The 24,447-nt window shown below is 43.7% G+C and overlaps 1 protein-coding gene across 3 annotated transcripts in view; it reads right to left on the bottom strand.

Annotated features, from left to right (window-relative positions):
• Positions 1–5,070: 5,070 nt before the first annotated feature.
• The window catches only part of LOC126536947 (protein cycle-like), a 38,569-nt gene continuing 19,192 nt past the window's right edge, over positions 5,071–24,447 (bottom strand). For all 3 annotated transcript variants that reach the window (XM_050184022.3, XM_055073615.2, XM_055073616.2), the window contains exons 5-10: positions 24,356–24,445; positions 20,460–20,651; positions 14,861–15,057; positions 14,299–14,521; positions 11,253–11,595; positions 5,071–7,411 (exon numbers count right to left, since the gene is read on the bottom strand). In XM_050184022.3, coding sequence (XP_050039979.1) covers positions 7,353–7,411; positions 11,253–11,595; positions 14,299–14,521; positions 14,861–15,057; positions 20,460–20,651; positions 24,356–24,445 — 1,104 coding nt within the window. In that variant the 3' untranslated portion in view covers positions 5,071–7,352. The remainder of the gene's footprint in view (positions 7,412–11,252; positions 11,596–14,298; positions 14,522–14,860; positions 15,058–20,459; positions 20,652–24,355; positions 24,446–24,447) is intronic.

Here is a 24,447-nt window from a genome sequence, read left to right as displayed (position 1 = left end):
ACCACCATCTGACTGAGGCACGCCGTAGTGGAGGACTTCGGAATAATTTTAACCACCCGAGGATCTTAACGTGCACCTAAATATAAGTACACCAGCATCTTTGAGTTTCACCCCCATCGAAATGCAGCTGGGATGAACCTTCCACTTGAGCTCAGCAGCACAACACCGTAGCCACTATAAGCTACCACGACAGGTCAAAGCGATAACTAGAAGTCAACAACAATAGATTTGAACATGAAAGGAAATGCATATGGCAAATTCTATTGGATTTTCCTACAGGACCACTCACGAGGCTCCCTGTTCACATCAGTCCATTTAGTGAAGTTTGGTTCCCTTCCTGTAAACCCTACGAGTCGCTGCAGGCAGTAGTACCTACACAGTCCAGCATGACCTCTGCGATTGCCAGCAGGTAGCAGAAATCTCTCTTTTCACTGGCAATCTGATGTCCTCAGTTTGCAGCTTTCTCAGTGATTAAGTAATCCCTTAGCAGAGTGCAGTGCGATTTTTACAACTCTAGCTTAATATTTACACATAGTGTCTCTTTTACATTGCTGGTATTGGCACACACTTTGAAATCACTCGCTGCAAATGCCTCAATCACATTGTTTTGCACTCAACAGGCATAATGTCTTTTAAATGCAACGTATACAAACAGGCTATATAGGCACGCTGCTTGCCTTAAATATGAGCAATGAAACAAAGCAATGGATGGGCAATCAAGACGAGTGTCTTGTGGGTTTGAGCAACATGTGCTATTTCAGTAATGGCAACCACTGGGACTCTGTGCTAGTAGTTCTGATATGAGGGCGATCCGGAAAGTCTTTCCCTTATTTTTTATTACTGGAAATAAGGTACATGCAGGTAATTACATATATACATACTATTTTACATACCTTACACTATTTTTTCACATAGTCCCCACACCGGTTCAGACATTTGCCCCATCACAGCAGTAAATCCAAGATGCTCGTGGTAGAATTCATGGCACACAGCCTCCCCGAACGCTCATTGTCATGCAAGTCCTCACGGCCTTTTGCAAACTCTCAAAGCAAGACACCTTTCCCCATACGTGGGCTGCATTTCACTGTGGATTTTGATGGACATTCGACCCTGGCTCATAAACGAATTGCACTTTGTTGCTCGTATGCCATGGATGTGTGAAGCACAACCGCCATTTTCAACAACTGACAGCAGTGCCATGCCGTGGAGCTACCAGCAGATAAGGCCGGACCAGTCCAAGAAAAGTCCACACCCAGGGATGGACATGTCTTCGCATTTACAGCCATAGCGTGACTGAAAAAAAAAAAAAATAGGGGCAAAGGCTTTCCGATTCGTCCGTGTATATGGTTACAACAGCTGTCCCTGTAAGAGGTCATGCTTAAACATTTCCTTTAACTGCTTTCCTCTGACACTCTAAGCAGTGTGGAAATGGACAAAGACTTTGGGAGAACACTGGAACAGAAGTCTTTATAATGGATATCTTCCAACTTGCATGCTTCACCATCCTTACTTTCACACCTGACATGACTTATGTAGGTATATTGCAGTGCAAAGCAAACATAGCCTTGTGTGTAGAGAATGCCTTGTAAATGAATGTTTATGCACAAGCATGCACACATACTTTGTGGTCCCTGACCAACAAATGCCTTCCACAGAGTAATTTCTGCAGAGTAATGAACTGCTGTTCTAGTGGACATCTTGTTAAAGGAGTACTGAAATCACATTTTTGATTCGTTTCTCGCATTAAATGAACGTCTGGGACTTCTAAAACCTAAAAAAAAAATACTTGCAAGCATCACAGCACCTTAATTAATTTAATATAATAGCTTTTCTACAGCAAGTATTGCTTTCGTTTCTACAGTGTCATGATGCAGAAGGTAGTTGCATGGCAGCAGGACATTGTGATGTTTTAGCATTCACCGCGGCTCGCTCGGTCGTCTGTTATGCTGTTAAATTGACCTTACAAGTAGCATCATAGGAGGCGACTGAGCGAGCAAGTGTTTGTGTCAAAACATCAATGTCCTGCGCCCACATTTCTACCTTCTGTGTCACAACACAGTAGAAATGAGCCCGAAACTGGCTGTAGAAAACATTTTATTCAGTTACTTAAGGATGTTCCAAGGCTTGCAAGCACTTTTCCTAGGGTACAGAGCGGTCTGAGGCAGTCATTTAATGCAAAAGAATTTGTAGTTGAAAATATCACGTCAGTACTTCTTTAGATGTGTTCCTCACGGTCACTACATTTGCCGTCTTCAAGCAAACGTTGCAGCTTTACCCCGTCTAAAGCGGGAACTCCACAGGATGACACCAACACAGTCTCCTTCTAGTGTATATTTCTCTGGCAAACTAGTGTTGATATGCTGGTAGATATACAGTCAAGTAGACTGAAACAAAGAAGGCATGCTTTCACAACTGTTTGCACGCAATCATTCCACACTGGCATTCTGTCATTATGTGCTTGCAAGTGGAGGCTTCAGAAAAAAGGAAGCAACAGTGGCACCTCCAACGCCATGTAATCGTTACTGCTTCTGTTGCCAACATCCACTGCAGACAACACCGGTTGAGAGGGGGGTGCTTGTATGAAGCATTCAAATAAATGCACGTTTACCACCAATACAATGTTTTTCTGTACATACAGGGTGTTTTTTTTAAACTCTACAGAATTTCATAAAATCACTTGTGGCAGGTTGCAGAATTGTAGACCTTGAGCTAGTTTACTAGAAGCAGTGGACACCACTAGCACGAGAAATCGACATGCATAATCGATTAACAAAATGTATTAATGAACTAATTATTTTACGGAATACATTTTGCGATTTGCAAATTGTAGCTGCCGAGTTTGAAAGGCATATTCACTTGGAATGACTTCTAAGGATCGCACGGGTTTTGAGATATGCACAGTGAAACTTGATTTAAGATTTCACTATTCTACTGAATTTTTTAACAATGTGCCATTTTATACTAAAAAAAGTAACTGAAATGCCCATGCATTTCGTCACATACATAGGAAATTGATATCATGAAACTGGTGTTATCCTGGAAATTCATTCCAAGTGGATAGAGCTGCAACTTGTAAATTGCAAAATGTGCCATAAAATAATAAAGAAATGTAATCGGCGATTTTTCGTTAGTTACTCGATTACACATTTCAATTTCACACACAAGTAATGTGCGCCTCTTCAATTAATCCAGCTGTGACTAAAATTATGCTATCTGCCACAGGCAATCTTCTTTATAATGTATGGTCAAAAAAAAAAAGGTAAAAGAAGAGAAAGAAAGAAAAAGAAAAATGTATAATGTGCACACATGCAAAAATGCGTGCACAACCTGCAGGAATGAACCCATACAACTTTCAAGTCTTAATAAAAGCAACCTGACACCATTGGAGTGCAAAGAGCAAAGCTCTAGAAACAATCTTTCTTTTTGTATGTCGACTCATCACTGATTTCCCTGTTGCTTTCCGCTCAAATGTAGTGCAGCTTTACAGCAATGAGCAGCACACATTAAATTATTTGCTTTCAGAGCTGTTTCATGGCAAGGCTTCACGGAAATGTGCAAACACTGCACTCAACACCAAAGTTCAACTTACTCTTTTTCGCGCATTAATTTCTTGAAATCTTGTTTCAGGCTATACGGATGGAAAATTGGTATCTTCTCTACAGGAGGACAATGCAACTGTATTCGATAGTGTTGTTACAGGTCAGAACTCGCACTAACTAGCTTTTCATGGGATGTTTCCGAGCATACACATCAAGTTCACAACAGCTACAGCCAACGACATACACTTTCTAAATCTACGCCTCTGTAATGTGTCTGTTAAGATTAAATGTTGAACAATGAAGCAACGCTGTCCAAATATCCCTAGCAAGAATGCCACGTAAATACAGTGGCAAGATCCTCTGTGTGAGTAAAATTTCATTATTTGAATGTGTAGATACTTCCCTAAATGAACAACGTGGGCCCATTGCGCAAAAACATTTGGTCCCACAATTCGCCCGATGATTTGTGCCACTTCTAGCCTTAAGGCAATGTACAAACCAGTTAAAGCAACAATATTGTGGACGAAAAAGGCAACGGTCCACAATACCATGCTCCAGATGCGCTGTGCCATTAATGGTGGAATCGGTAATAGCACAAAAGTGAGTGTGTGGTGTGTGGCACAATTAGGATAGAGAGGGCTTTAGCTTGGGCCTACTATAAGTTTGCCATTTGAATGTCAGTAAGATGCAGAAATGCTCTCACTGCTTAATGCTCCTACTGGGTTCAATTGAACAAATTTAAACAAACTGCTGCATCAGAAGTTGCACTATAGTGGCTGTTGGGAGCAGATTCTGATATGGGTCTTTAATTTGACAAGCAGCAAATATGAACTTTCAGCCCAAGTTTTCTTGCTATTGCAAGGTCCTTAAATGTTTCTAAGAAATTTGCTCTAAATCGGTAAAACTTTAAAAATATTGCGCTCAAGTTTACAACTCTCAATAAAAAAGGATACCGCAATTCTGTAAACTGTATCAATTACAGTGTGTAAAGCAGATGAATTCAATGCATTAAGTTGGGCTTTACACGATACGGTTATTTGGTTTATGCAAGTGTTGAAAAAAAATCATGCAAGTTATTCACATCACAGGGCAAAGAATAATACATCAATATTGACCACTCTGCACATCCTAATGAGTGCAGCATAGAGAATTGCAATGTTTGTTTTCATTGTGAAAGTATGGGGTTGTAAAACCTGCTTGTTAATTTCTTTTCTGAAATTTTTAGTTTCCAGCAATTTAACATTGATCCTTTTTTTTTCAATGCAACAAGTTTTACTTAAAAATTGTTTCAGGGCTTGCCAAATGAAAGCACTTCTGCATTTCCTATGCACATGAGAAGGGAGGTCAAGAGTTACAGCTTTCTTATAAATGGTGCAACTAGCGTTTTTGTACCAGTCGAAAAAAAGACCAACGATTTGCAGGAGCTCATTAATAGCTTCATTATAAACTGTTGGCGCTATAAGCTGTAGCCCGATGAGGCCAAACGCCACCTGGAGGATGTCTCGCGACTGAGAGGACGTCTCGCAGCCTGTTCCTTTTGGAGCTATGCAAACAGTTAAATTTAATAACCACAACATCATAACATTTCACACCTTCATGGCAGCCAATTTCACAATGTAAATGCCTCTGATATACTTGTACTGTTTGAATTTTTAACTAAGAAAAAAAAAGCCTTTAAGTATTTGGCATGAAAAACACATCCTTCAATATTACATGTATTCAGCAGAAAATAAACCATAACGTCACATTCCAAATGTTTTTCATTTGAACTACACAGTGGCTGTCATATATCACAAAGGCATCTTATAAACATTTAACATGATTTCAACTAGACTTTACAAGAAAATTTGAGCCAGGTAACAAGTTGTGCCTTACAACCACACATGCATGCTGCAAAAGGACATACAAATATGTTACAAGTGCAATATGAATACTCCATTTAAGAAAATTCCAAATATCAACATGTTTAAAAATTATAAGCCGCAAAAAGGTAACAGTATTTTGTAGAAGCTCCAGTGATGTAGCACCCTTCCAATGAGTGTACGCTACCCATAGTAAAAACGACTCACTACGGCTTCAAATCAAGCTACAAAGCTTCTGCTCATGTTTGTTTTAACACTTTCACGAAGCTTTCTCTGTGAAGGAGTGCTCGATAACAATTCAGCAATGACAGCTCAGCAGCGAGTAGTCGCAAACTGCCCTTTTGATATCTTGGCTACGAACTAACCCACCTCAAAAAGCACTCATAAAAAATAGCCACATTTATTTTTCTCTCTTTCCTTCAAAAGTGAAGAGTTCCTAGTGCCCCTCAAGTAACGATTGTGCCGCACAAGGCCCTTTAAGCAATGCCCGGCAGTGCTTGAGCCCTAAAATATAGAATAATCTAGAGAAGCTTGTCCTGCCATGTAAGAGCCCCAAACAACTTGTGAGTGAGGCATATCAATGGTTATTTGTCTTTTTAACATCTGCCCTCAACCAACCAACAAAAAAAACTGTAACAAGCCTAAGGAGAAACAAACTTCCAGTGGCTCTACTGGACAACAATGCCGTGACGCCAAAAACACAAAAAAGAGTGACGACCGCAGCTTGCCTGGAACAAAGGCACACACCGTCACGATGCACAAGCACATTTACAAGCACTCTCCGATTGCACTAGAGACATGTATATTAAATATGTTGTCATGCATGCCCTTTTTTGTACACAAAAACAGAACAGCTGGGTGAAGAAAAAGGTGGTAAAAAGGCGCTATTGGGAGAGGGATGCGATGATTTGCACTAAGTCCCGGTTCAAACTGGCAGCAACGCCGAATGCTCAAGTGTCCAGGCAATGGGGTTTGGGGGGTGGGTGAAAGCTCAGACATACAGACATATCACCAAATTATGCTTTGCCTGCTGCCGCTTACTAATTCATTGGTCATTCATTGCCAAACACTTTCCAACACCAAAGCCAGAGATCCTTGGTAAATGCAACCACAGGCTGATTTGAGCTTTGTCCAATTCTAAAACTACATTCAAAGACTACAACGCGAATCATTGAGCACTGGTAGTATATTATGTTGGTGTGTATATATATATGTATGTATGTATGTATATATATATATATATCTATCTCTTGTTATCTTCCCAACAAGACAATATGAAAATAGCTCCTTCAAGGCTTTCATTTAAGGACTGCACTTGACACTGCCATCCTGATGGAGATGATGGGTTGGTGTAAAAAAAATAATAATAATAATAAAAAAAAATCAATGGTGAAGCATGTGAGAAAGACTAGAATGTTCTGCACCGCAAAACAGGGAGTTGCACACATTGCTTTGGACAAAACAATTCTCACATTGCCTGTGCAGCAACAGATTTGAGAAAAAAAAATATACAGGAGCATTAACACTAAGAAAAAAAAAAGTCCCAAAATGCGAACAAGAACAAGGCCAGAAAAAAAAAAAATTCTCACAATGCAACATACTGCCTGTTTCCCCCCAATGTCCTTGTCTCGACCGCTAGACCCCTTGAGGAGTATGGCGACAGGAGGCAGAGCACGGCGGTGGTGGCAGCTTCCAGATAGAGAGAGAAAGTGTGTATGTCACCACCCGCGGGAGTAGCATAAGCAGCCTTGTTGCTTTGGTCCCTTCCATAGACCAGACTGCACACTGCACTGTATTGCACAGGCCATCAGTTTTCTTCTGTCCATGGTTGGTACACAAACACAAGCACTGGCACACACGCTCCAGCGCTGCAGGTCTGCGACGTCCTCGTGAAGTGTCCACACACGCACGGGAGCAAGTCTGTACAGCACGTCTGTGTGTCCTTGTATCACTACGTGTCTTCACAGTCGTCGTCTTCGTCTTGCTGTACTGAGTCTTGAAAGGACGATTCTGGGGCATGGGGAGAAAAGGAAGCACCATGTCACACAATCCCTTCCTTCCTTCATGTACTGTATTTACTTGATTCTAACGTGCCTTCGTTTTCCGTGCCCCCCCCCTCAAAAAAAAAAGAAAAAAAAGAAAAAAAGAAAGAAGACCGCACTTGATTGTAACGCACGCCCGTTTCCCTTGACATAAAAAAAAAGAAAAGTCCTTTACAGTACCTCGCACCTCATTCTTTCGTACAGAAATACAACTTTCTTTCATTTGGAAAAAAGAAACATTTACTCCCAATGGACTAAATTACGATAAATCAAAAAAGTCAAAGTTCCGCCCGAAAGGCGAAGGATGACGATAGCAAATTAGTAGACAGTTATACGAAAAGTGAGGATAGTAGATTTATCAATCATATAAACTTTTATACGTTCGCTTACTACATTAACAGGCATAGTGTCACGCACGCACAGGCAAACATGAACATGTCTAATTCAATGACCACGGACACCTTTTATCAAAATACTGGAGTTAGGAAGTGTGGTAGCAGGAGCGACCGAATTGACGTTTGTGCGGCCTCTCGCTTCAATGCAAACTAAGCAACGAGAACACGGCGCGGTGTGCCTAGATGCGTAGACTTCACAGATCGCTTTCAAGATTGGGGCCGCACGGCACCACCATAAGTAGGAGTCGGCAGTGTAGAACGCCTCTCCTGTTTATGCCAATCCTGCACGCAAGTTTCGGGGACTTCGAACGCCCCTGATGCAGCCCGATTTCCGTCTGTCTCCGCACACGTGATCGTTTTCCTTTTAATTGCGGCCTTGTGATGAACACTTGGTGTGTCTTCGCGGTCGGCACTTGCATGTTGATAGAGCAAACACAGAAAATGGGAAGCCGGAGGGTGGACTAACGTAAGCACAAGTACTACAGCAAATGAAGGAAGCTACGGTAGCTAGGCTCGAAGAGTCACTTGAGGCGGCCATATTGAAATGCAGGGTAACGCAGATTTAGGGTCGTACTCGATTCCAACAAGCGTGCTATTTTTGGACCCCTTTTATCGGAAAAAAAAGGGCGCATTAGATTCAAGTAAATACAGTATGTTATTCTTGCGTGCACATGGAAGAGACCCTCACATGGATTTATTGAAACCTCTTGCTCTAATCGTCCTTGCAACAGATTATACACACCCTTCTGAAGCTAATTTGTCAAGGAAAACGCACTGTTGCGTTGACCAGTCCCATTTAGCCCCCTAGTTGGCACTACCTAGTTTTTTTCAGTGGATAAAAACACAAAAGTTCATCTAGAATAACAAGAATAACTTACCCAGTTTGTTGTGGTATATTTTCTTGGTGGAAATTACATTAAATAAATTAAATTAATTGAAAACATCAAACACTTAACAGTCTAAAGAAACGATGCAAGGCAGAAACAATAAAAAAGATATGCAAGGCATTTTCTTAACAAAGCTGTGCCAAATCATAGAAAAATCACCACAGTACTTGATTCCAATGGTAGCTAAATGATGGTGGTGCCCAATTTCACTAACCACGTATCTCAGGCAGGGATAGTGTGAGCGATAGCTAGTCGAGCGCTCCACTAATCTAAGTCTGCTGCCCAATGCACTAGCAGATCGGCATCATAGAAAACACCGAGGGCTTGAGCGCAGAAGAGCTGATCGTTTCGTTTTCTACGGGTACAACGCTTTGTTACTGAAGTTTTATCATTCGTTTAGGTTTGTAAGTTTGTTTTAGTGGAACAGCAGTCTCGAATTTCAGTGAGTACACTCGATGATGCGCTACTTCTGAGATCATGCTCAGTGCCTTACCCTATCTACTCGAATCTAATGGGCATTCTTTTCTTATAGAACGGGTCCAAAAATTGTGTGCGCATTAGAATCGAGCATGACCAGAATCTGCATTACCATATCGCCATTGCATTTAAAAATGGCCGCCTCGTACATGCTTCAAGCCTAGCTGCTGTAGCTTCCTCCATGTGCTTTAGTATGTGTGCTTAAGTTAGTACACCGTCTGTCTTCCTGTTTTCTGCATTTGCTCTGTCAGCAGGGAAGCGCTGACTGCGAAGACACGCAAAGCCGCAATTAAAAGGAAAGTGATCATGCGTGCTGTGAAGCACGGAAATCTGGCCGCATCATGGCCGTTCGGAGTGCCCGAAATTTGCGTGCAGGACTGGCACAAACAGAAGAGCTGTTCTACTCCGGTAGCTGCTGCGTATGGCACAGCCACACAGCACCTATGTTGAGATCGATCTGCGATGGAGACAAAGTCGACGCATCTAGGCGCACCGCGCTGCGTTCTAGTCGCTCACTTCATGCTGAAGAGGAAGGCTGCACAATGATCCGTTTGCTCGATCCTACTACAGCACTTCCTCACTCCAGTGTTTTGATAAAAGAGTTTCTGCGGTCACTGAGTGAAACATGTTCATGTTTGCTTGTGCCCGCATCACGCCATGCTTGTTAATTTAGTTAGAAGTGAATGTTTAAAAGTTTATATGGCCGATAATACTATCCTTACTTTTCATATAGCTGTCTACTAATTTGCTATTTAAATCGATGCTTCGCCTTTCAGGCGAAACTGACTTTTTCTATTTATCACAACTTTAGTGTATTGGGAGTAAATCTTTGTTTTTCCAAATGAGAGAATTCTGTACTTCTGTATGAAAGAATGAGGTATGCGGTACTGTAAAGGACTTCTTTTAAGTCACGGCAAGCAGCGCGTTACAATCAAGGGTGTTTTTTATTCACTCCCCCCTTTCTTTTTGGTCACGGAAAATGGGTCCGCGTTACAATCAAGGGTGCGTCAGAATTGAGTAAATATGGTATCTTAGAATTCACAATTCAGGTATTGAGATAAATACTATGTTTTTATCGTTACACTGCTTCGAAAATATTTGCATGCGATCCAAAACAGTTACAAATCATTATGGATCATTTGTTATATTTTTTTGTTCTGAAGCAGAACCGGAATGAAACTAAAAATAAACAAAAAACATTTCTTTCTGACACCCTGAATGCATTAACACGTGTTCACTATCCTCACCTCACTCTCCTCTAAGCTCTGCTGGGACAGACTGCCACCTTGAGGAGTCGCTCATGGGGTCAGGCACATGCGTGATGACTTGCCAAGTTCGAATGATTGAAAATTGAATTAACCGGAGTTGAATTAACGAAAGTCTACTATATTTACATGCATTATTTTGCTGTTGCTTATCGTTGGCACATAGCGCTCGTCAATACCACAACATTCGTAGATACGACAATAATCTCAGAGGGAATAGCACATGAACTAGTTTGGTTTACAAGTGTTCATCTCAATGAGTGCTATACTGCTCAGCGAATGCCCAGAAGGCCAGCTCTGATTCAAGGCCTGGCCTGCATCTGAAGGAAAGGGGGGCTTTACGGGACTAACCTCCCGGCTTCTCCTTTCCCCTTTCGAACCCAGCAGAGACTTTTTATTAAAGACGTTTTATCTCTCTCTCTCTCTCTCAATGAGCGCTCGCTGGCGACAGTGAAGAAAATGTGAGTGAGTGCTTGAAACAAAATTTTCATTTCATGTGACAGGCACATTGTAAACAAGGCATTTGCTGAGCCGTAGCCTCCTAAAGCCGGACGTCACTCAGAGCGTACCACATTCCCAGTAGTTGATCTACAGTTTATGGGGCATGGTTAGCGTCCCACCAATTACGCTTCATCGCACGTCATGTCTAAGCTGAGGAGTGGGCATGGAGTGCTAGCAGTGGTCAGGGAAATTCATCCATGCTCTAGCAACAACAGGTATGGAATGACTAGGCAGGCATTGTTAATATACGGGAGACATTTTCCGGGCACACTGCCGCCTATCACCTTGGCTTAGATGCCAAGCACTGTGCGCTGCCTCAGGACCATGGATGAGGGCATCACTCTGCAGGTCATGCGGCTCCCGCTTGATCTTGACGAGACAGTCCGAGCCCAGGTATAAGTTGGGCTCCACCAGCCGAGACAGGGACAGGGGATTTTGGGTGGCACTGCCTTCAGTGAAGCCAGCCAGCTTGGCTGTGCGACGAGCCGCGTACGAGGCGAAAAACTCGCCCAGCTCTTGCACAGACATGGCTGTGATGTGTGGTGAGAAGCGCTCAAAGAAGGTCTGCAGCTCTCGCTGTCCTTCCTCTTCCGTCATCAGGGTGTTGATGCAGACAAAGTGGTCCATCTGCATGAAACACAAACGTCTTTTATTGTACGTAAAAAATACCGAAATGGTGTAACGCAGTGGAATATCTAAGCGGATGGAGAATTATAGTCTGTGTAATGTAGTTTGAACTAATGAATGCCACTAGATACGAAGCTGTACAATGCAATCCCAGAGTGACAAAACATGGTAACTGCATCGAATTGACTTTACTGCAATGTTAAAAAGCCCTGCCTTGAAGTTCTTGGCCTCGGCATACCATGACATCACCGTTTTATACAAGATTCACCTGGTAAAAAAAAAGTTAAGAGCAGTAAATGTGAGAGATATGTGTTAGCATTATGTCGCACCTCTTCGAGGTCCCGGATCCATGATTCAAACCGTGTTCACCACACTGCAAAGTGTTGTTCAGGAGCTCACTCGACACACATCCTGCCTCTTTGAGGAGCGAAGCGCAACTGACAGTGGTATGAAGCAGACAACCATTAGATGTACTACACACACACACACACACACACACACACACACACACACACACACACACACACACACACACACACACACACACACACACACACACACACACACACACACACACACACACACACACACACACACACACACACACACACACACACACACACACACACACACACACACACACACACACACACACACACACACACACACACACACACACACACACACACACACACACACACACACACACACACACACACACACACACACACACACACACACACACACAATTCTTTTTCATATATACAGTTCTTTCATATAAGATATACCAAACTCTAGGGTCAGCTTAGATTCGAAGATATTAAAAAACACGTCAGTTTTTAAATGATAATGACAAATATGGTGCATAGCTAGCGCCAGCTAGAAAAGTCAGTATTGCAGCCACTATTAGCCACGCCATAAGCCAACTGAAGTACATGAGCAACGTCACCGTTTTGACTATTGTCTTAGTGGCATGGTATCGGTGGATGGTGTGGCACTATTGTAATGGCATCAAACAGGCGGTGCCACTTTAGTGCCACTTTCAAATGAAAAGTTGCGCTAGCTGCAGAGGCATCGTCAAACGTTCAAACCGGGTGCGACTTCAGCATCAATTAAAAAGACGTCCACTGTTGGAGGGCGACACAGGAGACACTTTTTGCACGTGCCGCAAAGAAGAGATGACAGCGATAAGGAAGATAGCGACGAGGCTAGCAGCAATGATGACGCAGAGTGAATTTGGCATGTTCATATTGAATAAATGCTGTTTTCCTTTTGCAAATGCTGTCCTCACTTTTTTGTTCAGCCTACATTCGAGGTAGGTTTTTTTCTGGCGGTGGTCGGCTTAGAATCGGGGCTGGCCTAGATTCGAGTAAATACGGTACACACACACACACACACACACACACACACACACACTCTCACCTCTGCCATATGGCTGGCTAACCACACTTCACAAACATTTTTTTCCCCACTTTGACACTCCTAATGCTAACGCGTCAAAAAACTAAACACTTGCAGTAGAAAACAACACAGGAATCAGCGAAGCACGTAGGCATGGAGTCTACCACTTGTGCTGATAGATACAGTGAACTTCACAGTTTAGCAAACAAGCTATGTAGTAGCTAGCAAAGTACCACATATATTAATAATTGCCACTGGTAGAAAAATGCTTGCCACTGCATTTGATCGCCCTACGATTAGCATCTGGCTATGGTAGTTACTCTTCTGTGGAGGTGCTGCATGTTCGAGTATCAATGATAGTGTGGAGGTATCTCCAACAGAGGCCTGGAAACTTCCATGGTAAAATTTGCTGCTACTACAACATACTTTTTATGAAGTTAAACTTCACTGCTTTGCTCCACATTCAGATAGTTTGAGAGGAGGTAGCTTCAGAGTAATTTTCACAGTGCTTACATGACTATGCACACCACAGTGAATGAATATGCTGGAAATCAATTACAGTAAGTAAAACGTAAGCAATTACTAAATAGTGTACACAAATCTATATATTGAAAGGAAAGCATAATATAGTAATTGATGGAGCTTAAAATCCCAATGCAGCACTATGGGCCATGATGGATGCTGTAGCTGAAGGCTCAATAACCCTGAACACCTGTGGTTCCTTAAAATGCACCTAAATTTAAGTATATTGTTTTTTCAACCTGTCCTGATCGAAATGCAGCAGCCACTGTTGGGAATAAAACCTGTAGCCCCATCATCAGCAGCAGAAATTCTGAAAATACTGAGCTAGAAAGGTTTTTCTAGTTTGCCACACGTTCCACACAAAAACTGCACTGAACACAAGAGACAGACTGTGCAGATTAAGGCACACTATATTGCAGAGCATCCTTCGGACCAAAATTGTGAAGCTTCTTGCTTGCAACTGCATTTTTCCATTGGTCGGTCAGCTCTGCTAATAGCATGTCAACCATCACAACTGGCTGGCAGCTGCTGTTTATGAGTAGCTTATGAGGTTTTTGTGAATAAAAGCCCTGATCTTTACGACACATAAAAGAAAACAACAACATGGAATTCAATATTGACACAACACAGACAAGACAGATTGTGGCCCCTCCATTACAGGCCTTCTTGGTTAACAAGATGCAAGGCACCATGCCTTGTGCGATAAAAAATAAAAACAAAGCAACAAAGGAAGATTGGGCATGGAGCAACAGTCAGAACTGTCAAGCACAGTCAGCTCACCTGCATGGTGCCTTGGTCATATTGCAGATAGCCCGAAGAGCGGAGGAAAATAAACGAATCGTCGCGAGTCCTCAAACGATAGACAACAACACCTTTCCCTGAGTTGCTGGCGAACATTTGTTTCTGTGCAAACATGGCGATGGCCATGTCACTTGGGTGCAGGTACTTGTGGGCTGACACTCCCAACACCTCGTGGGGAAGGTGACCCGTCAGAGTAGACAGCCTGCAAAACAAGCACACGTTTAGTGTCCAGCATCGTGAACAATGGATGCCAGCATGGGCTGCTTGCATGCAAGTACTATCAACTGATCACTTTCAGGAATATTCCTCACACTGTGCATTTAATGGCTAATAAACCAATGTAAGGATGTGCAATGAAAGAAGTGGCACATCTTCCGTTAGTGCTATTTTCATGTTGCAGAGTTCAAAAGCACATTGAAAAAATGTCTCATTTCAAGAAGGCCTTTGTTCTGCAGTGCTAGTGTCATACCTTCAGTGCTAGTGTTCTACCTTTTCAACTTTTGCTCCCGTTTTCAAATGCGCTTTTTTGACGCTCTCTCACCTGTGGTCCGCAAAAATGATGGTGCCATCGAGTTTGTGTCGTGTGACGTACTCGTCCTGGCAGGCCTCTCGTAGGGAAAGCTCTTTGTATGGATTGGTGTTGACCAGCCGGACGAAGGTCTTGAAAAGGCAATTAGAGCCCTGACCATTGGCATTGTCTGAGGCTGGCCCAGTCAGGTGGCCCACCACTTGGATCACCTGCAAGTTGTCAGGGAACATTAGCACCACCCCATCTCCGACGATGTAACACTACACTGTGGGGATGCGCAACTCTTGCATCCCCTGATATGTCGTTTTCCCGCATAGCTCCCATCTCCTGTAATCCGGCTTCGCCGCATGGCTTGGTGCCAGCGGCAGTTGGTCTGGTTGAAGCGCACTGCGAGAGATGGCGCGAGTGTAGCTCTGCTAATGACATTTAATGGCGGGGTTACTTGGGTGCAAAAAGGAGACGGGCGCTCTTTGGCTCGGGATCGGCAAGTGGTGCGGACGTCCTGTACGTGTGCCGATCCATGCTTCTGCGAGACCGTCTTGCGAAGCCTACCCCAGAATGGATGAACATGATCGTTCGAACGCACCACCGTTCGCGTGAACGTACGCGCGAATGACCACGCATTGGTGTCCAGCATGGGGTGAACATATTCGCTCGTTATCCGGTTGCGGTGACTCGGACTTCCGCGATTTGTCGTGTGCCCATCGGCATGTTTTGTGGATAGCAACTCAGCTAGCAGGCATTAGTCTATGAAAGGTGCAATAAATGCCTTTGCACTGCTATGTTGTCGTTCCTTTGTCCCAAGAGCATGGGTGAGAACCCCACAACATTTAGTTAACAGGGTTACGGTGGTTAGATGCGTAGGTGTGCTATCTGCCAGGCGTGAAGCGTAGTTCAGCGCTTTTCCACTTCACGACGACAAACGTGGCTCTGCGGTCGCAAGTGGCATGCGGCATGTGCTGCTGTGGCCATATTACAGTGGAAATGCAGCACATTTATTACTATTTAAACTGGAAATGCAGTCTTCACAGTGACACCATCCACAGTTTCAGATTTCTAAATGCAGCGGAGTTCTGTCACTTGCGAAGGTAACATACATGCTTTGTCTGTCAGCTGTTTGTTTCCCACTTTGAGAGGCAAAAATACAGGGCTATTAAGGCTGTTTTGTTCTGTAAACACATTAAAATTGAGTCTACGAAGAGGAGCATATATTCTGCAAGAATGAAATAGCCCTTCATCAGTTCTTCTATAGGGAGAGCTAGAGTCGAAATTTGTTTTACAAATTAGTATGCATACTCTGTTTCAGTAGTTCCATGCAGCAGAGCCAAGGCTATGTGACCTGCGACCGCAGATTCTTGTGCAGCAAGATGTAGTGTAGCAGTTCGGAACCCGTTGGATGACCACACCACACAGCCTTGGCAAGTGGTCTTGTCGGCGGGTGTTTACTTGCAAGGTTCTCTGCATATCTCAGGGGAGTTTACTGCGTGATATTGTTTTGTTCTTTAATAAAATATTTATTGATGCTCTATGATATTGAAAATGGAGTCCTCCACTTGTTCGAATAAAACCGTGCAGAAAAAAAAAAAGATTTGAGCAACACTGCCATACAGACATTAATTTGCATTTAAAGAGTACAAACAATTATTTGATTTGACAGTGGCTAAATTCGTATGTGTTAGTCAGCACAGCCACAACACCACGGAGGATTCCCTCTTGGGCAGTGCTTCGTCCTTCACAAATGTGGCGTCCACAGACTTGCCAGTGTGGTATTGTTCCAAGCTGCTCTTCTGCGCGAAATGAACAAATAAGTTGGTGTTGAACATGCTTGGAACCATGCAGAAAGAGTGTGGTAAATGTGCACTAATTTTAATTAAGAACACAGCTGCACTTAACAATGTCACTGAGTGCACCGTATACAAGTGGATGTTACAAGAGGGATCAAAAGATGGCGCCACCATTCCGTGCGACAGGCCGGCTGAGTGCTTCTTCGGAACCATCATTCTCCTCCATATCTCGAAACATCTTGATGCATGCCTTTTTCGTATCAGAGCAAATATGGAACAAATTTTTTATCACTGTTATCACAACAGCTGATCTCACTGCGCAGTTGCAGCCTTGGTAGATGCTGTCGCCGCCTGCACTGCAGCGCTCGCTGCAAGCACACAACAGGGTCTTGAAGGGTACTTTTAATAAGTGTTTGCAGCCCTGCTTGGTTGAAGAAGTACGTAGCTTCCACAGTGCTGCATGGAACTCCTTAAAGAAAGTATACGTACTGTGAGCGAATGCAAATTGTGCAGGGAGAATTCTTATACCACGAAATGTGTAATGAAAATTACTTGGTCTGAAGGCATGTAAAATGCAATCTAATAATATTGATATTCGCACAGCTAAACTTCCTGGCTTTATTTCTTTGCCAGTATGAATGCTATTATAAATGAAGTGTATGGTAATTTGTGTTGAGCTGTACACATTTGCAATATAAATAAACTTTTTTTGCCAATAGCAATGAACTTGTTTTTCTGAAAGGGCAAGAAAAAGACTATTTCTTACCTTGTTTGATGATCTATGATTAAATGTATGATCTACGATGAGAGTAGCAGCTTGCAGCATGCAAAATAACAGTTTGTACTCTTGATGGTCGTGTACGTATATTTGAATAGGGTAATTTTTTAGGTCACAGACATAAACCAGCAATGCGCCATGCTTTTACAGAAAACTATAACCTTAAATGAAACACGGCACTGCGTCACAGTGCTCACAATACATGTAGCATATCATCATCATCATCATCATCATCATCATCATCATCATCATCATCGTCATCATATTTATGTCCACTGCAGGACGAAGGCCTCTCCCTGCGATCTCCAATTACCCCTGTCCTATGCAGCATAGCGTAAGGTGTTTCTTTCTTTTCTCGAGTACACTCAGAAGCCAAATTTCTGCTCATCACAAGGAAGTGCAGGCAAGCAATGAATTAGCTTGATTATGCTGTTAGTAGGTTCAAGTTTGTGCTGCTCACAAGCAACCAGCTTAGAATGCTTGAGCTGGAAAAAGGAAGACAAAAATTTGCCTACATTTATGATACTCCCTAATGCGAAATTTGAATGTATAGCTCTATATGTGTTTTCATTTAGCAATATATTGGCTGGTGCAGACAATTTGTCTTGTGAAGCACATTGCAAATGGAGTGAAGTGTGACGCGACTGCCTTGCTAATCTGGAGATCGTGAGAGCCAGTGCGTGGGTGACGCATGGGTGCAATTCATTGCAGTCGCTGCAGACGAACCTCCCAGATGATGCACACTACTCTGGAGCCATCTCATAGCCATTGTCACTGCACTACGCTTTTATTCTCATGCTTTCCCCATGCTCTCCTCCTTCACTGTCCTCCTTGCATCTTTCATCCCCCGCTGCGCTCAGTGTTCGCTCTTTCATCCTTTGCTGCACTTGTTTGCTCGGTTACGCTGACGCTGATGCTTGCCGCAGGAACGGGCCTCAGAGCTGCACTCTAAAATCTGCCAGCTGCAATGCACGCAGCAGTGGTTTTCTTGTGAACTGCGGCCGCTGCACTTGAAGCTGAGCCTTTGGGTTGTGTGGCTGTTGATATTTGACGTCATACTTGCCAAAACGTCTTCAAGCTTCTCACATAGAATCATTTTGTGAACCATTTTTCAGCAGGTTCACCTCCTCACTTGTGCGCAAATATTCGTTATTCACTTGTTCAACCCGTCATTTTCATTCGCATTCTATTTGCTTGAAGTGCATGTGCAAGTTTGGCTTACTGTCTCTTCAGGATTATTTTAGTGACCGGCGTCTTGTCGACATCTTGCTTGTTCTTTTTGCAGGAGTTTTCTTCAGCTGGGGCGTGCGGCAGCTTTGAAGGAACAGTGTCACTCATTAGCCACAGATGCACTTGCAGAATCTGCACAATACCGTATACACTCGTGTATAAGCCATACTTCATTTTTTGCATATTGTTCACGTGCGGGTTATACACGAGTCAGGCTTATAGCTACGCATTAACACACTGTAGTACTACTGCAACTACTGTGTAGAATAGTACAACTGGTGACAGACTATGAACATTTTATTGAACTATTCATCGCCGCTTCTGCGCTCATCACTGTCCAACGAGCTCAGCTCATTGGCATGCTCATCACTGCTGGATGAGTTCACCTCATCGGTGTGCTCTCAAAGCTGATCATCTTTGGTGCCATACATGGTGTTTGATAGCCCCGTGACTAATAAGCTCTTTCTGATGGTGCCCACTGAAAATGAACGCCACGCGTTCAGGATCTTGCTTGCCCACTGCTTCTGCTTGTTTGTAATCGAAAGCATGCACCCTGATACACGACACTAGAGTGATGCAGCACACACAACGCAACAGACTCCACCAGAAAACAAAGACAATGTGCTAGCAAGTCAACATGAAAATCAGAACACACAAGCAGCGGAAGTATCATGTCACGGAACGATGATAATGTGTGGCGAATGGCAAAAGCTACCTGGCACCATACCATCTTGTAGCGCTCTAGGGAACTATAGGCCCTCAGGGATGGGTGAAACTTTGGTTTTAGGTGCCTTTATAATGCCCCCCCCCCCCCCCCCCCCCACTCCCCCACATTTGCATCACAAAGTAGGGGGTGTGGTTTATACACAAGGGCAGCTTATACACAAATAAATATGCTACGTGCAACGAAATGCTGCTTGATGTGGCACTCGCACGACTATTGTGCTTGAAACATTTTCTCAGCACGACGATGTGCAAGCTCACGTTTCTCGAAAGGTTCCGGGTCTTGTGGCCTCAAAATCAGTGATATTTCAGCCTGTGGCTTGCATGTTTGCAGCAAAACTTACTATTTGAAAGTAAAGTAATTGGTGCCCATCCGGCTAGTCTTCTGTGCAGGAACACTTTCACTCTCTCTCAAAGCCTAAAATCCTTTGTATTCACAGACATCACCCATAGTATTCACTTTGCTCCTTAAAAGTTGGAGTAAATTACTGGGACTCTGAGAACTATTGTGACTGCGACCACAATGCACAGTGCCGTATGCATGTGAACAGACAATATAAATGACAGCTTTTGAAAAGAAACATCACACGTTTATGCACCCTCTCAACATAATTTAACCAATTTCTACTTTAAAAACCAATGATTTTAATTATAAGAGCCATGCAACAACAACAGATTCAGTAGCAGATGATGTGTGCTTTGTGACAGGCCACTGACTGCAACACTAGTCCTGCTGTCATGATGCAGAGAAGCAATGAACTGCGCCGGTTGGCACACCTACCAATATAGCCACCGTAACAAGGTTATTATAGTGCAGGGCCAGCTCAAACAAGGTTTTTATTGCCATACTCATACTTCAAGTCAAATTACATATTTCACTCCCATCAAAATGTAGCTGCTACAACTACTGACTACACTTATGGCTGTGGTAATTAACAGAAATGGCAACCACAGCTGCCACAAATAAGAGCACTCTATGCTTGTTAGCACAGCTTTTTTACTAATACATTTTTTTGCCTTATTTTGTATGTAACCTGTTTCCCAAACAAATCTCCACGTACCCCAAGCAGACACTGCAGAGGAAGCGGAAACTTGCCTGGTAAGTGAGCACCTCGGAGCGAGGCTGGCTGCGCTCACGAATGCGGCAGAAGAAAGAGCATCGCTCCGAACTGACCCAGTCGCCCCGGCGCTGCATGGGTCCTCTGACCAGGGACTCAAAACAATCATGCACAGTCTGCACATCTGCGGAGTGCAGGAATGTGAAGATGGAGTGACCAATCATTTCAATCTGCAATGAAAGACATGGCTGCTATTAGAATTTCTGTGGCGAAGCAGCATGTGAACAATATAAAGTGATTTCACCGGCAGAACAGCAAAAACACTGATTTAGAAACAACAGAAGTAAGCAGCTTAGCGAACCCAAGAAATGACCTCAGTGGCACTGCGCATGTAAAAAGCCCAAACTACATGGGGGGTCTTTTGTGTACGGGACTGACAGCCATTCATACACTTCCACAGGTACGCTGTTTCTAAACTTTGTGCGATTCTCATCCGTGCTCTTGGGACAAAGGAACGACAACACAGTAATGCAAACAATCACAAGGGCATTTATTGCACCTTTCGTAGATCAATGCCTGCTAGCCGAGTTGCTATTCCCAAAACATGCCGATGGGCGCGCGACAAATCTAGGAAGTCTGACTCACCGCGACCGGATAGCGAGCGAATATGTTCGCCCCATGCTGGATCCCAACGCCTGGTCGTTCGCGTGTACGGTCACGTGAACGGTGGTGCGTTTGAAGGAGGCCACGCGAGACGGTCTCGCAGAAGCATGGATTGGCGCACGCTTAGGACGTCCACGGCGCTCGCCGACCCGCAGCCCAAGAGGAAGAGCCTTCTCCTTTCAGCGTCCAAGTAACTCCGCCGTGAGGCGGCGTTAGCAGTGCAACACTCACAGCCATCTCTCGTACTGTGCTTCAACCACACCGACTGCCGCGAGCCCCAGGCCACGCGGCAAAGCCGGACCACAGGAGACAGGAGATATGCGGGAAAACAACGTATCAGGGGACGCGTGAGAGTCACGCCCCCCCATCCCCACAACTTCATATTTACTTTCCCTGCCTTTTCTCTCTCTCTCTGCTCCAGGAAGTGCAGCTCAGACCTCAACAATTGAAGGTGTGGAAGTATGAGTGGCGAGGCATGCTAATAAGGCCTGCCAATGTTCATTGTTAAATGTAGTTTGTTGCAAGCACTATTTGTCAGTCAGCCTCTTGCCATCCTTCCCCACTCCATTCGCTTTATTCTTGTCCTTCCTCTTCACTAGCTATGTTCTTGCTGTGCGTGCGAGCTTGTGTGTGCTGCGTGCATTCATAGTCAACCAAGTTAAAAACTTTGGGCTCATGCTTATTCCAGGATCGAAAAAGTGTTCGATGATTACGATACTCCCTAATATGAATTTGATTGCAGTTTGATACGCATTTTGATTTTGTGATATATAGAGGCAAAGAATTTTTAGACCGAAATCACCGCACCGAGTGGCAGTGGGCCAGTGCCATCGGTGCCTTTGCAGAAAGAGGGGCAGTATGGAAATGCTGGCATGATGAGCAACATCGGAGGCAGCTGTGGAAGCAGAAGACGACGAACGTGGGAGCAGTTGCATGAGTGCGAGGGGCAGGATGGGAACGCTGGCACAATAAGCAGCATCGGAGCCAGCTGTGGAAGAAGTTGACGACGAGCAAATGAGTAGTGGCACGAGTGCGTTTGAGTGGTTACGCCGAGGGACGCCTACGCTCAACCCAGGAATGGGTGCCTAAGAGCTGTGCACTAAAATTGTAGCTTGTCCTGCCATTTTAGTCCTGCTTGATGCAGGACTAAAATGAGAAGGTCTCGAAACAGAATTCCAGTGTTCAACTGATCCTATACATTACAAAAAAGCAGACACAATCGATGGGATCCAGAAAACCCAGACAACAGAAAGAGAACAAAAACTTTTTTTTAACCCTCCGAGGGTCAACTACGTAAATATACGGCGCCGCAAACAAGGCCAAAATGGTCGCTGCCGTATATTTACGGTGCCATCTGTACGTTTAAAAAGCGCACCTATTTCCTAACTTTTTCTTTTCTGGCATGTGCTGCCGCTATGTGAGAATACAGGGAATTTTTTTCTTGCGCCTCCCTCTCTGTTTTCGTTGCATGGTTTGTTTTAGAGCTAGTATGCTCCGGCATGTCTATCTACTACCGCTCGCGCAGTGGCGCTCGCGTGGTGGCACGGGTGCGGGTGGGCGGCGGTTTGGGTTTTGTTTCACGGGCGGTTTTGGCTTCTTGCGCTCGCAGAACTGATGGCTATCTCGTTACGAATCGCTCAAAGGGCGACCGCCTGTTTCTCGCTCATGTAGGGATCACAGGGGTGCGCATAGGAAGGATGCCACAGTGCACGTGTTTCATTTTCTTTTCTTTTTTGGAGATGCGCTAAAACTAATTGCCTCTGGTTGGCGATAAGGTGAAGATTATCAGAAGTTCGTCACACATTTTGCTTTTAAAAGGGCACACAACCACACAGTTTTCTTGAGTGCGCTCAGCTATGCAGTTCAATTAGGCTATGGACGTAAATATTAGTGCAAGGGCAGGAACATTTGAGAGTTGCGAAATATTCTCGTGTAAGCATTTCCTAAGCCTTGAACTATTAACAATGCATCAAAAGTTTTATTCTTATAAGTTTATTTCCTTTCTTTATTGTTGTTATTCATGAACAGTACATATATACCGACACAAAATATTTGTTTCTCACTTTACGGTCACCTTAGAAAAATTACGGTAATTTTTTTTTTGAAATAGGTCCCTCAGAATTATTGGAATCTACAATAAATAAAATCGACCCTGGGCGGTCGCATATGTTGAAAGAAATCGACCCTCAAAGGGTTAAAGTGACAAGCTATCAGAATGCATGCATAGACAAGCAAACTATATTACAAAAAGGCAGTCTGTTTTGTGGTCAAAGATGGTGATGGGACGCTCGCAGATCTATCTCGCCACCCCGTACCCTTCTAAGCCCCTACCCCTCCACCCCCTCTGCAAAAAAAGCTCTCAATGCTCCGCTATCAGCTTGCCTCCAGAACTGTTGAAGCGCACGAGTGCTATCAAAAAGTTGAGAGAGAGAGAGAGAGAGAGAGAGAGAGAGAGAGAGAGAGAGAGAGAGAGAGAGAGAGAGAGAGAGAGAGAGAGAGAGAGAGAGAGAGAAGAGGGGGGCTCTTTATTAGAAAAATAGAGAATTTTGCCGGCGCGTATATAACCGCTGGCATGCTACTCTGTATAGGGATGGGGAATGGGATTAAAAGATTCCAGAGGAGAGTGGGAGAAAAAGAGAATAAAAATAAATACGAAATGTCTGAGTGGACCTGATACTAATATTTACAGGTGACATGGCGGGTAAACTTAGGCTTTTGTATATGAAGTGTGCAATCTTTAAAGCTTTCCTATTAGACCAATTTCTGACAGGTTATCAAAAAGTAGGAGTGCATGAGTGCCTACCGCAGTGGTCAACCCACATGGCTGCTAGCCTGCACAGCTCCGACTGCTACACTCCATGTTACATCATCGTACAACATACAATAAAATGCTAATATAACACGGGCATTTAATAAATTATTGGATATAACGATCGCAAATATGAAATTATTCTTATGGAAATCAGCATGTAAAAAATATATGCATATGACGAATATCGGTGAAATGTAGGTACTTTCGTGTCAGATGGAACTTTATTATAATGAGGTTCAACTGTATTTGTTCCTGTAACAACAACAAAACACAGGCCTAAACAAGAAAGTGTTGGTGTTGCACCATGCAGCACATTTTGTTAGATAGCAATGACCTTGTTATTTTCCTGTGCTTAACCCTTAGCACTGTCAAAGCACAAAAGGTTGTTTTTGGGAAAGCAAGACAACAGTCCACGCCAAAAATTCCTTCCCCATAACAGAACAGTAATGATAAACTTACATTCTGATGGCCCAGAAAGCGTTCCACTGATGGAGAAATGTATATAATCTTGCCCGTTGTTGAGGTGACTAGCACAAAGCCATCAACAACCT

Source organism: Dermacentor andersoni, chromosome 4, assembly GCF_023375885.2.
Source record: "Dermacentor andersoni chromosome 4, qqDerAnde1_hic_scaffold, whole genome shotgun sequence".
Classification (NCBI taxonomy): Eukaryota; Metazoa; Arthropoda; class Arachnida; order Ixodida; family Ixodidae; genus Dermacentor; species Dermacentor andersoni.
This window is presented reverse-complemented; position numbering and strand designations above follow the sequence as displayed.